Source organism: Betta splendens, chromosome 4, assembly GCF_900634795.4.
Source record: "Betta splendens chromosome 4, fBetSpl5.4, whole genome shotgun sequence".
NCBI lineage: Eukaryota > Metazoa > Chordata > Actinopteri > Anabantiformes > Osphronemidae > Betta > Betta splendens.
In genome coordinates, this window is record NC_040884.2 from 30,713,482 (window position 1) to 30,730,522 (window position 17,041).

The 17,041-nt window shown below is 45.2% G+C and overlaps 1 protein-coding gene across 8 annotated transcripts in view; it reads right to left on the reverse strand.

The window, feature by feature from the left end:
• Positions 1-17,041, reverse strand: part of ptprfa (protein tyrosine phosphatase receptor type Fa) — a 209,463-nt gene that overhangs the window by 99,447 nt on the left and 92,975 nt on the right. For 7 of the 8 annotated variants that reach the window (XR_008694380.1, XM_041070385.2, XM_041070384.2 and 4 more), the window contains one exon: positions 12,853-13,046. The exons of the other annotated variant lie outside the window; for it this stretch is intronic. Coding sequence is in view for 6 of the 7 variants with exons in the window: in XM_041070385.2 (XP_040926319.1) it covers positions 12,853-13,046 (194 nt within the window). In the remaining variant the exon portion in view is untranslated. The remainder of the gene's footprint in view (positions 1-12,852; positions 13,047-17,041) is intronic. 8 annotated transcript variants of the gene reach the window in all.

The window sequence follows — 17,041 nt, forward strand, 5'->3', positions numbered from 1 at the left end:
TAAACACAATTACCCATTAAAAGGCAAAAATACTGCTATTAAGGTTAAATATATAGATTGGTGCATTTATTTTAAAATGACTTGAACGACGTGTATATGCATAACAAACAAAAAGCTGAAGGTTGCAAAACTTAAAAAAATAGACCTGATAAAAAGGTGAATATGGTAATGGAAATTGAACCATCACTCATAGGTTAACAGAGGTTAACAATAAAAAAGGCTCAGTAATTAATCATATGTAACCAATCCAAAGCAGTGCTTTTTAGGCAAAGGATTGAATTGGTGCTTTTATTTTGAAAGGATGTGCACGAAGTGTGTTTGCCTAATTACTAAAATGTAAAATAGTCTCATTAACTAGTCATAATAAAAACAGTCAAAGGCAGAAGCACTGGTATACAAACTCAATATTTGGATTAGTACTTTTACTTTGAAAGGATTTGGAGAAAGTGTCTGTGGTTAATTGTTAAACTGTAAAGTAATCTCGTTGACGAGTCATAAAAATAACTTTTTAAAAGCAGACATAATGCTATTAAAGCTAAAAAATCGGATTGGTGCTTTTATTTTGAAAGGGTATGGAAAATGACTGTGAGGGTATTTGCTAAACAAAAGCTGAAAATTGCTCAAAAACCAGCCTATACTTAAACTGCTATAAATCGAAGTATTAAAGATATTAAAAAGCTGAACAAGACTTTGTGTGCACTTTGTGCCCTGTGCTCAGGGCCTGCTCCTGTGCAGCCAGGATGAGTGCCTCTGTGCTGTCCTTCAGCCCAGCCCTTTCAAGCCATTGGTAGGATTTGTTGAGATCAGCCACTTCACTTATGTTCCGGTGGTACATCCCGTGCAAGGGCTTGTCCTCCCATGATGGTTCCAGCATCTTCTCCTCGAATGATGTTTCATCCTGGATAGTGGCTCTCACGCTCACTAGTCCTCGGCCTCCTTCCTTGCGGCTAGCGTACAGTCTCAGGGTGCTGGAATAGGGGTGGAACCCTCCATGCATGGTGAGGGGCTTTCGTGTCTTAACATCTGTGGTCTGTATCTCTTCCTTTGGCCACCTTATTATTCCCACAGGGTATCTGATCACTGGCAGGGCGTAGCTGTTTATTGCCTGGGATTTGTTCCTGCCGTTGAGCTGGCTTCTTAGGACTTGCCTTACTCGTTTGAGGTATTTGTCTGTTGCTCCATTCCTTGTTGCCTGTTCAAGGTTGCCATTCGCCTGTGGTATTCCAAGGTACTTGTAACTGTCCTCAATGTCTGCTATTGTTCCTTCTGGGAGTGAGACCCCTTCTCTGTGGATAACCTTGCCTCTCTTTGTCACCATCCTCCCACATTTCTCGAGTCTGAATGACATCCCAATGTTCGAGCTGTAGATCCTGGTGGTGTGGATCAGTGAGTCAATTTCTCGCTCATTCTTGGCGTAAAAATTGATTTCATCCATGCAGAGAAGGTGACTTAGGGTTATTATTTGGCTTCAGACCTATGCAGAACAACAGTGGGGACAGTGCATCTCCTTGGTATATGCCACATTTGATGGATACTTGGGCAAGTGGCTTCCCATTGGCTTCAAGGGTGGTTCTCCACGACCTCATCGATTTTGCAATGAAGGCCCTTCTATTGATGTTGTACAGCTCCAAGCATTCAGTGATCCATGTGTGTGGCATTGAGTCATAAGCTTTCTTGTAGTCGATCCAGGCTGTGCACAGGTTGTTGTGTTGCAATCTGCAGTCTTGGGCGACTGTTCTGTCTACCAGGAGTTGGTGTTTGGCTCCTCTGGTAACCTTACCAATGCCCTTCTGTGCTTCGCTCATGTGTTGACCCATGTGCCCATTTATCTTAGCTGCGATGATGCCTGACATGGGCTTCCATGTTGTGGAGAGACAGGTTAGAGATGGAGAGACCACCTGTATACAAGTCCTGCAACTTTACGGATTGAGCTATCCACACACAAACCTCAGGAACGAGGCAGCTAAAATTTGCCGCTCCATCTGTAACTCTAATGATCATTTTTGGCAGACGATTGGGAGAAACGCAGAAATAGGCACTTTTTGAAATGCGACTGTGGCTACAGTCTTTAATCCTCAGACATAAAATTCATTCATTTGTTCATTGAAGCCTTGGGACTCGTAAAATGAAATAATTTTTGTGATAACTATTATGGTTTAGCTTGAACAAGCCTGTTTATACGCTCACTGCAATCCATGAGCGCCTGGCAGCACAAATGAACCAGCTGCTAAGGGATAGGACTCACACTGATTAGCTAACCAAAGGGCAAACGATCCTGATAATGAAGGATCCCTCAAAGGGTACAGCCCCATCCAACTACCGGCCAATAACCTGTCTCTCCACAACATGGAAGCTCATGTCAAAAATCGAATGTACCACCGGAACTTAACTGAAGTGGCTGATCTCAGCAAATCCTACCAAAGGCTCGAAAGGGCTGGGCAGAAGGACAGCACAGAGCACAGCACAGCAGAGTAATTAGTTCATTACACTGTTTGTTTGTTTGTTTGTTTAGTAATTAATCACAGGCTTCCTCTGAATCCTTTCAAAATAAAAGCACGAATCCAAAGTTTTAGCTTTAATAGCTGTTCTTAATTGTGACAAGTAATAAGACTATTTTACAGTGTAGCTATGAAGCACACACATCTCCAAGTCCTTTTAAAAAAAAAACCTCAAACCAAATTTTTAGCTTTAATAGAATCATTTCTGCTTTTGAATGGTTAATTGTAAATCGGTATTGATTTTATTTTAAAATCAAGTACTTACTGGTTTATTATTGTCAGGTTTTGGTTTCGTTTTAAGTTTTATTTTGAAGGGACTTATGTTGTTATGTTTTGGTTCTGGTTCCTGTCTTACTTTTGTGGACTTCCCTGTCAGGCTTGGGCAGACGTCGGACCCACATGCACAGCACAAAGGCAGGTTGAGGATAAATACAGGCTTTATTTCTACAAGCAGAGTCAGGCGGTCCAGGTCATACACAAAGAGCACGGTATTAATGCACAGACGGGGGGCAGGCAATCTCAGGTCCAGTAGACAGGCAAGGTTCGGTACACAGAGGATCTCGGTGACGGTACAGACAAGGGCTAGGCAAACTCACGGTCAGATGTTCAAGCAAAGTTCTTTTCCAGGCAAAGGCAACAAACAAGGTTCAGGCAGGATGCAGTAGTCAAGGGAGTCAGGATCAATACACGGGAGACAAGATACTAAATGCTGGAAAGAAGTACTGAACCTAACAATCTGGCATCTGGAGTCTGTGAGAGGTGGAGGCTATATACTGGTGCTGATTAATTAACTGTTGGCAGGTGTGCTGAGTGATCCAGGAACTGAACTGAGAGACAGGAAGTATTACAAATTAAAACAGGAAATAGCGTGAACTATGACACACCCAGAGCACACGTTTTAATATCTCTGTTTCATTAAGCACACCTGCCAGTTGTTAGCAATCAAACCCGTTATTTAAGATTCACTTCCTCCAGCACTCAGTTGCCAGATTGTCGAGTCTCAGTACCCCATTCCAGCGTTGCCGTATAGCTAATCTTGTTGCACGATCCTGTCCGTACCTGACCGCCGATTCATGTCAACACCCTGTCTGTACCTTCGCCTGGATCTACCGGTAATTTTTCCGACGGTCTGACCACGAGTTTTGCCTAGCCCTAGTCTGTCCCTCTGCCGTGTTTACCTGTGTACCGAACTCCTGCATGTTTCCCGGACCTGATCCTGCCTGCCTCTTTTGTGCCTTTAAACTGAGCCCTCACGTATATGACCTGGATCGCCTGACTACGTTTTGGACAATAAACGCTGTTTGTTAACTATAACCCTCGTCCGCACTGTGCATTTGGGTCCTCCTCCGTGTGTTCCTGACAGAACAATCTGGCCAGACTTGGACCCAGCCAGTGCTCAGCCTCCATCCAGGTCAGTGAATGTTTTTTTTTTGTTGTCCTCCCTGCCTGTTTGGCTGCGAGTATCAATTGCTCGCGGAGAGAATGGAGTTTACATGCGCCGAGCTACCCAGCGACCTCCGCAATATTTTAAACTCCTCGCGGAGGATTACCGAATGGCGCCCAACCGGGAAGTCCAGTGAAGCGCCGTGGAGGTGGCGGTGTGCATCTTGGAGGACGAGGACAGCGTTCTAGAACACCCCAGTGTCCGTCGCCTCTACGAGTGGATGTGTGCGCGACTCGGAGAGTTAGACAGCGCGCTCTGCACCGCACCAGCCCCCACGCCGTCTGCTCGGATTACGCCGGTCCTTGTCGCCTCCTCGATGCTCCCGGATTCAGCTGACTTCTCTGCTCCTCCCGCCCGCGGTCCCGGTTTCAGTTTCCTTTTGCCAGCCTCGTCTGACCGTTGCTGCTGCACCAGCCTGCCCAACTCCAGTTTTACCCCACTGGGAGGAATTCCTGCACCGGTACGGTTTCACGCCTCATGCCCACGTTCTATCCACAGAACTGCAACCAGCAACCACATCAGTCCCCGCGTCTCAGTCAGCCCAGCCGTGCTCTACACAGTTTCCAGCCCAGCCGTGCTCTGCTCACTTTTCAGCCAAGCCGTGCTGTGCTCAGTTTCCAGCCCCAGTTCAGTCGTGCTCTGCTCAGTTTCCAGCCCCAGTTCAGTCGTGCTCCGTTCAGGCTCCAGCCCCAGTTCAGTCGTGCTCCGCTCAGCCTTGTCACGTTCAGGTTCCAGCTCAGCCTTGTCACGTTCAGGTTCCAGCCCAGCCTTGTCACGTTCAGGTTCCAGTCCAGCCTTGTCATGTTCAGAGTCCAGTCCAGCCTTGTCACGTTCAGAGTCCAGTCCAGTTGAGTCACGCTCAGGATCCAGTCCAGTCGAGTCACGCTCAGGATCCAGTCCAGTCGGGCTCGGCAGCTGCAAGCAGCCCTGCCGGCTCCTGAAGAGGACGCCGTCCCAATCTCTGTTGGCTCCAGTGAGGAATCCGCGAGCAGCACTGCCGGCTCCAGTGAGGAGTCTGCGAGCAGCACTGCCGGCTCCAGTGAGGAGTCCACGAGCAGTACTCCCCGGTAAGGACGCCGTTCCAGCTCCCGTCGGCCCTGAAGGGGCCGTTCCAGTTCCCGTCAGCCCTGAAGGGGCCGTTCTAGTTCCTGTTCCTGACGGCTCCACGGAGGGCGCCGTTCTAGTTCCTCTTCCTGTCGGCTCCTGTGAGGACGCCGTTTTAGTTCCTGTTCTTGTCGGCCCCACGGAGGGCGCCGTTCTAGTTCCTCTTCCTGTCGGCTCCTGTGAGGACACCGTTCTAGTTCCTGTTCTTGTCGGCCCCACGGAGGGCGCCGTTCTAGTTCCTGTTCCTGTCGGCTCCACGGGAGGCGCCGTTCTAGTTCCTGTTCCTGTCGGCTCCTGTGAGGACGTCGTTCTAGTTCCTGTCGGCTCCTGTGAGGACGCCGTTCTAGTTCCTGTTCCTGTCGGCCCTGGAGGGGCCGTCCCGGCTCCCGTCGGACTTGGAGAGGCCGCCCCTGTCGCAGTGCCTGCTGCGGTTCCCGACGACCCCCAGGTGGGGGTCGCGCCTGTCGCAGTGCCTGCTGCGGTTCCCGACGACCCCCAGGTGGGGGTCGCACCTGTCGCAGTGCCTGCTGCGGTTCCCGACGACCCCCAGGTGGGGGTCGCACCTGTCGCAGTGCCTGCTGCGGTTCCCGACAACCCCCAGGTGGGGGTCGCGCCTGTCGCAGTGCCTGCTGCGGTTCCCGACGACCCCCAGGAAGGGGTCGCGCCTATTGCAGTGCCTGCTGCGGTTCCCGCTGACCTCCAGGAGGAGGTCGCGCCTGTTGCTGTTTCCGCTGCAGTTCCTGTTGGCCTCCAGTAGGGGGTCGTTCCTGTTGCCGTTTCCGCTGCAGTTCCTGTCGGCCTCCAGGAGGGGGTCGTTCGCTCAGGTTCCAGCTCAGCCTTGTCACGTTCAGGTTCCAGCTCAGCCTTGTCACGTTCAGGTTCCAGCCCAGCCTTGTCACGTTCAGGTTCCAGTCCAGCCTTGTCACGTTCAGAGTGAGGAGTCCACGAGCAGCACTCCCCGGTAAGGACGCCGTTCCAGCTCCCGTCGGTCCTGAAGAGGCCGTTCCAGCTCCCATTGGCCCTGAAGGGGCCGTTCTAGTTCCCGTCGGCCCTGAAGGGGCCATCTAGTTCCCGTCGGCCCTGAAGGGGCCGTTCTAGTTCCTGTTCCTGCCGGCTCCACGGAGGGCGCCGTTCTAGTTCCTCTTCCTGTCGTCTCCTGTGAGGACGATGTTTTAGTTCCTGTTCTTGTCGGCCCCACAGAGGGCGCCGTTCTAGTTCCTGTTCCTGTCGGGTTCCCGCTGACCTCCAGGAGGAGGTCGCGCCTGTTGCCGTTTCCGCTGCAGTTCCTGTTGGCCTCCAGGAGGGCGTCGTTCCTGTTGCCGTTTCAGTTGCAGTTCCTGTCGGCCTCCAGGAGGGGGTCGTTCCTGTTGCCGTTTCCGCTGCAGTTCCTGTCGGCCTCCAGGAGGGGGTCGTTCCTGTTGCCGCTTCCGCTGCAGTTCCTGTCGGCCTCCAGGAGGAGGTCGTTCCTGCTGCAGTTCCTGGTGGTCCTGCAGAGACTTTTCTGTTCCTTTGTGCACAGGAGCCGTTCCGAGGGAGGTTCCTGCAGAGATCCATCTGCACCGGCCGCCGGTGGTCCAGCCACACTCGCAGAGGCAGCTCCTGGTGGTCCGACATCTGCTACGTTGACCCCGGTTCTTGGTGATCTGGCACAGATCACATCTGCCTCAGCTCCTGGGGGCCCGGTCCCGGCCACGCTCGTCTCAGCTCCTGGTGGTCCGGCCACGCTCGTCTCAGCTCCTGGTGGTCCGGCTCCGGCCACGCCTGCATCGGTTCCTGGTGGCCCGGCTCCGGCCACGCCTGCATCGGTTCCTGGTGGCCCAGCTCCGGTCACGCCGGCATCGGTTCCTGGTGACCCGGCTCCGGTCACGTCTGCATCGGGTCCTGGTGGCCCAGTTCCGGTCACGTCTGCATCGGGTCCTGGTGGTCCGGCTCCGGTCACATCTGCATCGGGTCCTGGTGGTCCGGTTCCGGCCACGTCTCCACGTCTGTCCTTGTCTCTGGTTCCGGCCACGTCTCCACGGATGTCTTCGTCTCTGGTCCCCGCTCCGTCTCCACGTCTGTCTTCGTCTCTGGTCCTAGCTCCGTCTCCACGTCTGTCTTCGTCTCTGACACACAAGCTTCCTGTAAATCATTTTCATCAATCATCGCTAAACTTTTAGTGCTACTAACTAAGCTCTAAACTTTTTTGGTTTCTGCTTTTAAAATAAAGCAGGGGTGTACCCTGCTTCTCGCCCATAGCCGCCTGAGTTAGGCTCCAGCACCCCCATGACCCCGCATTAGGGAATAAGCGGCTTGGAAAATGGATGGATGGATTATGATATGCTTTACATGCTTCATTCTTCAGGAATACATTCAGCATGGAAGCATTCACTGTCAATTTTCTTATGGAAATGCTTCCAGCATTCACTGTATTGTTTTTCTAATCTTTGTAGTTTATTATTCCGTATGTTCACATTATAATATAAACATTTGTATTTCTCAGATATATTTAGTTATACGCTTAATGTGTTACTATTTTAATTCATCTATATCATAGATGAAGAAATTTTAGAAAGTTTCAGTTTCATATTTTTGTCACTCAGTCTTACTCATACTTGTCTTCTTTCCAATAATGTACATGGTTAAGCCCCCAGAACTACACATTAGTCTGTATCTGCCTCAAAGCACAGAGAGTTCCAGAATTCCTCCTGTAGACTCCAGTGGAAATGTTTTGCTGACTTCTGGGGAGAAACAGCATTTTTAAATCACAACTGTGGCCACAATTGTTACTCCTCAAACATAAAACTTACACCAGGTGCTTAATGAAGCCTCGGGACTCATAAAGTGAAATTATTTTTGTGATAACAACTCCCTACCCTTTTATATCATATTCCAGTCAAACGGTGTAAAAAACTTAAAATAGTTATGACCGAAGGAAGTCCGGACTTTTGGAAGATCCAGACTAGTTAAACTGCTTGAACAAAGGCTATGACTAGAGTTGTGGATTTTGAGAAGTGACCTCAAGTATGTAGCAGTTTTCCCAGTAAGGGTTTCGTAAATAAACAGGAAGCAATGAGACTGTCTGTGGGAGTGAGGAGAAGGCCAATTCACCAGTGAATACAAATTACATTGGTGAGTATTGAGAATGGCATAGTGGAAAATAACATCAAATTTATGTATAAGGGTTTTGGAGGCTGACCTATAAACAACATTGCCCCCCGTAGTCGAAAACAGGGAGAACTGAACAGCTTAACCAGTAAATGTTTTGCAGAGTGAGGAAATTAAGATTTTTAATGGAAAAGAAAGCCTAATTTTTATTTTACTTTAGTAAGCAGAGTATTTATGTTTTTTTTAAAGGAAAGTGTGCTGTCAAGCCATATGCTCAGATACTTATAACAGTTAACAAAATCAATGTTAAAACCATCTAGAGATTTTAAGGGCACCATGAGGTTGTGGTAAACTTCTGTTTAAAATCAAACATTTTGTTTTGGTTGTGTTTAAAACTGTAGTTCAGAAAAACCATGTTGAATGCTATCGAAACCTTTCTGCAGAGAAGCTAGTGCAATGGTCAACGATGAATTGAGAGTAAATGATAGTATCATCGGCATACAAAAGTATATGTGAGTCACCAGTAACTCATGGAATATTGTTAACATAAGTATTAAATAATGGTGGACCTAGTACAGATCCTTGAGGAACACCCTTAGATAAATACACTGGATCAGAGAGAAAACCCTCCCCCCTCACTGAGTGAAAACGGTCAAAGCAGTAGTTTCTAGACCAAGCTAGGCAGCCCTCGGAAAGGCCTGTCCTAGACCAAGCTAGGCAGCCCTCGGAAAGGCCTGTCCAACAATATTGAATGATCCACAGCGTCAAAAGCCTTAGCCAGATCGATAAATATAGCTGTACAGTACTGTTTATTATCTATGATGATTGATTGAAATGATTCATGACTTTGAGCAAAGTAGAATTGCAACTGTGTCTTGATCTGAAACCGGACTGTAATGGATTGAGAATATTGTTAATCTCCAGGTGTTTTATAAGCTGTTTATTAATCAATGTCTCAAATATTTTGGCAATACAGGTGAGGATAGAAATTGGTCTAGACAGGTGAGGTTGGTCTAGAGGTGTCACCACCTTTAAAAAGTGGAGTGACCACTACAGACTTCCAATCCTGTGGAAAAACACCACATTCTAAAGATAGATTGAACAGGCAGGAAATGGAGGCTGCAATGACGTGAGCTGCTGTCTTCAGGAAGAAAGGGTCAAGTGTGTCCAGTCCTGCAGGTTTAGGAGTGTCCAAACTAACTGCAACTTTCAAGGTCTCCATGGTTGATCGTAGAAACGTCATTCGACTTTCTAAACGTGTCCTCTTTAGGAGAGGTGTGCTAGTACTTTTCACGTTTTCAGCTTTTCAACTTTTAACGATATTCAACTTTTAAAATCGTATTTTTATAATGGTCGTCTATGGGAATCATTGTTCAACTTTTCATCAACTTTCCCTTTTCAGCGTTTGTCCTCGTCATACTTTGGCGTAGAAACACCATTTAAACTTCAAAAACGTCCATCATCATACCTGTGTAAATCAGTGTCCTTGTGTCTTTTATAGATTTCAACATGTGAGTGTTTAAATATCATGTGGTTTTCAGTGATTTTTCAGTGATTCCATTAGTGTGTATTGCATGAGCGTGAGTGTGTGATGTCACAGCTAGAGTGTGAGAGCACATCTTTTTAAGCCATAATTTTTTATTTACTCGTCACTATAGCCACAGTTTTCACTCTATCAACGGATTTTTTTCACTAAATTGTAGTCATATGCTAACTAAGAGCAACCAGTCAATCAACATGAACTGCAGTTTCTTCCCTAATTAGCCATGATTATTACGGTGTCATCAGTCCAAATTGTGCAATTAATACTGTTTACAATAAAAAATAACAAATAATAATAAAAAATAATAATAATTTCAATTTAAAATGCACTTCATATTTTAAGACGCTCAACTTCAAGGGAATAAATGTTGACACGACAATCATGGTAGTTATAGCCACCCTAGATGATATAAAATTAGCTTCAGATTCTACTGTAAGGAACATTTGTGTCATCTTTGATCAGAATCTCTATTTTCTATCAAACAATAAGCAAACCTCCAGAACCGCCTACTTTCATCTTAGAAATATAGCTAAATTTAGAAGCATCCTGTCTCAAAGCAATGCAGCGAAACCCAATCAATGCATTTGTTACCTCTAGGCTGGCTACTGTAACGCCTTACTTATAGCATGTCATAACTACTCCTCAAAAAGCCTCCAGTTAATTCAAAATGCTGCAGCCAGAGTTTTGATTGGACTTTGATGGGAGATAATATTTCTCTTACATTTGCTTCTCTGCACTGGCTGCTTGTAAAATGTAGGATAGAATTTAAAATTCTTCTACTCACCTACAAAGCACTTAATGATAAAGCTCCTTCTTATCTTAAAGACCTCATAGTTCCTTATGCTCCAGCAGAACACTTCGTTCTCAGAGCGCTGGGCTACTTGTGGTTCCTAGAGTCTTTAAATGTAGAATGGGAGCTTTTGGCTACCAAGCTCCTCTCCTGTGGCTCCCCGTTCAAGTTTAAGAAGCTGCCACACTCTCCACCTTTAAGATCAGGCTTAAAACCTTCCTTTTTGATAAAGCGTATAGTTAGAGATGGTTCAGGTCACTGGCAAAGATTGTTAGTCACAGGAACTATCTCTTAAGTTAAGCTGCAATAGACATAGACTGCTGCAGGACTTAATTTATACACTGAGCTCCTCTGTTTCCTTCTACCTCTTCTGTCCAATAACCTCCCATCATTGTTCTATGTTGACCTAACCTTGTCTCTGTCTCTCCAGTAGTGCTTCTCCGCTGCTCTCTCTCTCTCTCTCTCTCTCTCTCTCTCTCCTCCACTCTGTCCTCACCTACAGGTATCATCGGAATCAGAGCTACGTGTCTGTGATGGGCAGCTGCGGTTCCAACCATCCAGCCTGTACTCAGTTGCTTGTTTTTGTTGCTGTGCTTTTCCCGCTCTCTCTCCCTCTCTCTCCCCTCACCCCAACCGGAGGAGGCAGATGGCTGCTCACATCCAGCCTGGTTCTGCTGGAGGTTTTCTTCCTCGTTAGAGAGGGAGGTTTTTCTCTTCACTGTTACTGTCAAATTGTAATTAAAGGCTTGCTGTATGTGGAATTTGTTGGGTTTAGTTGTGCCTTGAGATAAGCCTGTTGTTATTTGGCACTATATACATTTTTATGAAATTTTTATTTTATTTTATTTTATTTATTTATTTTTTTATTCTTCCTTGCTAATAATATTATGTCACCACTTGTAATAAATTTAATATGTATCTGTTTAAACATTAACGTAGTGGTGGTTCGAGTTTGTCCATTTTCAAACTGGCAGCTGTAAATTTACTACATGTGTACCTGTGATGGCTGGCAAGTCAAGCTACTGCATATTAAGCTCAGCCCATCCACCTCAAAAAATACAGTATAGTATAGTTGTGACAAAACAGAGCTGTGTCAAAGTTGTAAGTTCGTGTCCATCACCGTGATGACATCCACTGAAACCACATAGTTGAACTTAAATACTTTCTGTGACAGCAAAGCCCACAACAGCTGCGGGATGCTGCACAGTTACACACACTGACTAGGGTCTTTTAAAATGCAGTGGACACAGTGAAACAAAAAGTCGAAGCAGGTTGACCTCGTCCAGATGGAGCCTTGCAGCAGAAAGGCCAGTAAGTCTGGCATTTGTGAGGTGCAGAGAATCACAGTCTGTTGACGCTCATTAGCTAAAACAACTGCCTCAAGAAAAGCTCTGAGGTGTGAGGGGGCTGTACAAAGCTGTTTATGGGTCCTGATGTCATCCCTTTATGTGGCCTGTGGCTTACACAGATAGGACAGGAACGCTCTGATTTGGGACCACGATCTAAACACCACCAACGTTCTCCTCAGGTCGCTGACATTGGCTGTGTTAATTAGTCTTAAGTCTTTGACTTTGCAGTCTAAGCAGTACATAAAACATAAAACGAATTGATTGTGATAGAATAAGGCAAATTATGTTTTCTCATCATATAAATATATCATGAAGGGCATCTGGATCTAATCACAAATGTATTTTCAGCAGGATAAAACAGCCCACACTCCCTGTTAATCTGTTTCGTCTGTTTTCTTCAGGGTAAGATTTCTTCCAGGGTAAGATAAGACATTCTTTGCACGCATTAGTCTTATCTATGATAAGACTGCCTTCATGTGCTTAACTTTGATGTGCATAAAAGCATTTGCAAGGTTAATGTCAGCTGCTTTCATGTTATAGTGTTTTGGAATTTTAGTGACTTGTATTTTTTTTAAATGTTAAAATATTTTACATCTAATATAGATTTTCCACTTTGCTTTCATTCTCCATTTAGAAATGTTTCGTATTGTGTGGCTAAGCAACTTTAAATGAAAGCGACCTACATACCAGCAGGTTCATTTCATTAAGGGGAGACCCTACATCTGTTGAGGCAGGTGTTAGGCTAGAGGGTCTACCCTCTCCGGTCTTTAAACCTCTCATTCTCAGCGCTGCAAACAAGGTAAATTCTGCTTGGTGGCTCAGTTGGTTGAACATTGGCTTGGGAAAGCAGCAAGAGTGTTGAGTAAAACACCTCGCACTAGTTCCACAGGTGCTGCGCTGCACTGTGGCTGCCTGCTGCTCCCCTCAGTGGATGTGTGAAAAATGATGAACACAAATGCCTGCTACAGTATGTCTGCTAAAGCAGCCTTAGGACAGACCACTAGGCAGAAACACAGTGGACTTTGGTGTGACATTACCTGGGTTTCAGGCAAAGAAATGTCCAAGATGGCTGGATAGCCGTGGGGCTCCCCATTCTCCAGCCTGGAGTAGATTAGCTGGTAGCCTCTGATTTGGCCATGCTGTTTCACAAACAGAGGCGGCTTCCATGTCACCCTGACAGCAGTAGAGTTGAGGGCGTCTACCTCCACCTTCCTGGGAGGAGCTCCAGGCACTGCAGCACAAGGAAATGTTGCATTTATCTTCTGCTACAGCCCAAATGTGATGGAATGGATTGTTATTAAATGTCGTAAATGTTAGAAGCGTTTTTACTGTCTGAATAAAAATAGAAAAAGGTGTTTTAGTGGAAAGATGTGGACAGGAAATAGCACAGAACAAAGGGATCAGGCAGGGCCTGCAGCACCTCTAGAACTGTGGCCCTCCCTCCCCAACCAGGGAGAAGCAGGGGACAGTGGACAAGGCCATACAGCCCAGCTTGAATGTGACTGTGTGGAACTGGAGTGCATTAAAAGTGGGGAAACGTCCAGGAGGATGACCGAAAAAAGCAGCTGTATGCTTAGACAGACGAGTGCCGCGCTCCCAGGTACAGCGTTTGATTTTATTATATTATTTCTGCTGGAGAATCAGATGTCTCAAATAAATCTGAGCGACGCTGGATTTTGCCGACTTTGAAAGCTCTGATAAATAAATAAGTTTTACGAAGCTTCCACAGTCTGTGGCATTCTCGAGTGCTCTGGGTGAGAGTTCCACAGATTAGGTGCAGCTAGGCGAATTGTCCTCTTGAGTTTTGTCTTCGACTAAATAAGTGTAAAACAGTCCTTATTACTCATGAAAATGGTTTGATTTCAGCCGATGTTGTCTAGAAAGGAAAATATAAATCCATTAGTTAAGTGTCCCTTGAACTCCGGCTTCCTGTCTTCGTTGTACTGTGTTTCAAAATAAAAGTCTCACTATCAAAGGCCACGCGTCTGGCGTCTAACGTGCATACTGTCAGAGCAAACCTTACACAGTGTGTGGTGGGGGGGTCTCTCGTTACAATACGAAGTTACTGGACTTACTGGGAGCTGTGCTCCAGACTACTTTGCCATGACAGCCAAGCCAAACAACCACGTGCTGTTACCAGCGTGTTCAGACACATTAACAGGTCCTCGGGTTGTAAAACATTCTAAAACAACTTTTTTTCTGGAGGGGGAAATCAAACTGTTAGAACGTACACGGATCAGACACAGTACTTAAACACGAGAACATACTGTATAAAGACAGCAGCAACTTCAGCAAACAAAAACTAGCATGCATTGACAACTTGATCCAAGTCATCTGGGAACATCTAACAATATATTGGCTTCATCTGCCAATGATTAAGTGGTTCTTCAGCACCAAAGTGTTGGAATGTCACATTACTGTCTGCTTCAGACGTTGACGCCACCTACCTGATTCTCTAGTTGCCTATATTTGCACATGCATACATTTCCGGTTAAGCTCTATCTGGACACATAATCTGTCATTCGGGCTCTTACATTTCATTCAGAGGCAGAGCAAACTATAGGTCATTGCGGTATGTGTAAATTTTAGGGGGTTTGGTTTTTCCACCAACTTAAAAGCTGCTATAACAAGAGAACGACTTATTTTTTTGTTCTCACCATTCCACCTAGCGAGGTGGAATGGTGCCTAAGTCATGCTAATGTCATGACGAGATCAGCGTGAAATCCAGCAGCAACGAGGCAGAAAATTTGCCACTCCATCTGTAGATAGATTAATTGCTACCACTGTATTTTTTGAGCTTGTGCTGTGAAGTTTGCATAAAGTTACGAGCTGATGCATGTGTTTGTCGGGAGTATCATTAGCTTACATTGCTAAGGGTAGCTTGTGCATTAGCTTTGATTGCCAAGCAGCAACTAATGCAGTACTACTACTATATTTTGTAGACAATATCGGCTTTACTGCTGCCGGTTTCTCTTGGATGATGTTGCGGACTCTACTGCTGAAGAGTAATGTGGAATGAGCGGAATGAGCACTGAGTAAGTAAGCACCATGGACCGGTTTAATGTCACACAATATCATGTACCTGTGTTCAAGTTTACCTAGTTTCTAATTTAAATGGTAACCAGCTTCATAGCGTTTTCAGATACAGTGGTAGCAGATCAAAGCGACTAGCGTTTTCACTGCAGTACCGTTGCATCGTCACGGTGCAGCGGGTGCATCGCTGACTAAAGGTTTTTAATACTGCAGTGGGGTAAAAAAATCTGGACGCTAGTCTCGTTTTAACCACCAGGTGACGCAGCGTTGATTAGAAGACTCCAATGCACTACAGAGTAACTGAGGTCCGACTGTTCATTTCTTGCTGTAACACACATATATTACACCACACCTATTTTACTATGAAGTATCTGTTGTGTGCTCAAATGTGGGGAGTATGAAGTGCAACAACTTGATTTCAAATAAATATTGTCGCATTCAAATTGAAACATTATCCATGACTAGTCATTCTACGGTACCCTTCCTATATCCTCTGTTAGTCCAGTGGTTAAGCTGAATGACTGTTGTCTTGGCTGAGTTAGCGTGAGTTTGATCCGTTTTTATTGCTTTTACTATGCAATTTATTTCTTCTGTACTTATTACACCAGACCTATTTTACTATTAAGTTTTTGCTATAAAGTATCTGTTGTGTGCTCAAATGTGGGGAGTATGAAGCGCAACAACTTGCTATCAAATAAATATCGTCTAATTGAGACATTATCCATGACCATCCTTCTACAGGGTAATTCCGATGTCCTCCGGTAGTCCAGTGGATAAGCTGAGTGGCGATTGTCTTGTTTAAGTTGGCGTGAGTTTGATTCCTTGTTATTGCTCTAACTAGGCAATAGCTGATGGCTTAGTTATTTTCTGTTCACTGCAAAGTTATAATCGTTCTGTCTAGTTTAAGACAGACCTGCGCCACACACTTGTTTTTATTCTCCTCAGCTTTTTTGTGTCTTTAAAGAGCAGACGTCTCTTAAGAATATGTACATACCCACCGCTCTAAAATCTGATACAATATATTGGCTTCACATAATTCTGTGATTATGGGTCGCGGTTTAATTAATATAATTTGAATGTGCATGGCCAACTAAAGACGTAGAGCGCAGTCCATCTGTGACTACAGCCGCTATTTTGGTTTTAAACCTCCACAACTTGTTAATGAATGTTTTTGAGTAGTCGTAGATTTTACGTAAATAACCATAATAATCATAGGAATTTGTTTTACAGCAGTTGTCGATTGTAGAGATCTGCAGCAGATCTACAGCGACGCATTACAACAACATGTTTGTATGTGTTTACTCTGTGTCTGCAGTTTGACATGTTTGGACTGCGCGTTTCATTGTAACTGAATGAGTGGCTGAGATCTCTCGTTACTTCAGCTTTTAATTTTGGTAGAGACATCAAACTTACACACACCTTAATGGTCTATGGTTTGCATAAATGACCAATCGTTGACTCTGAATAAAACAATAGAGGCCTGAGTGACCTGTTTCGAAGTCATGTGTCCAAACAGAGCTTGACCGTTACACAGAAATGGATGCATTTGCAAATGCACTCAACGAGAGAAAGATTGGTGTGGCGCACTAGATGTAGCAAGACTTTGTTTGGCTGTGCTTGTCATTGTAACTGAATGAGTGGCTGAGATGACTTAGTCGGCCCGTGTACATTTCAACAGTTTGATTTACCATCTGTCTATCCATCCACTTTCACTGGCTTTCTCGTTTGTCGTGATATAAGCGGCAAACAGATTTTAATCGAAGCACCGCCTTACAAACCAATAAACCAGGCAAAAATAATTGGATTTAAAGCTGTTTAAAGTTGTTCACTCATTACCCCTGCTTTTAATTTTTAATGAAAGGTTATCCGGGGCAGATCGCGGGGGCAGGGACCGTGTATGTTGTACCATTTTGATTTTCCTACCAAATTAAAATCTAAATACACGAGTCGTTTTCTCGTTTTTCGTATTTTAATCTAATCCAATTCTGTGTCTGTTTTTTAAAAAGATATTTTCAGGTGGTTTGTCAGTTTTTAGCACGTTGCTTTGATTATAATCCGCTTTTCGCTCATATCAAGAGAAACAAGAAAATGGATGTATTTTGTATTTTATCTCCTGGACAAATTAACCAGAAGACAGCTTGATTGCAGTCAATATCGTTTGGAAAGGAAAATATAAATACATTACTCAATTTG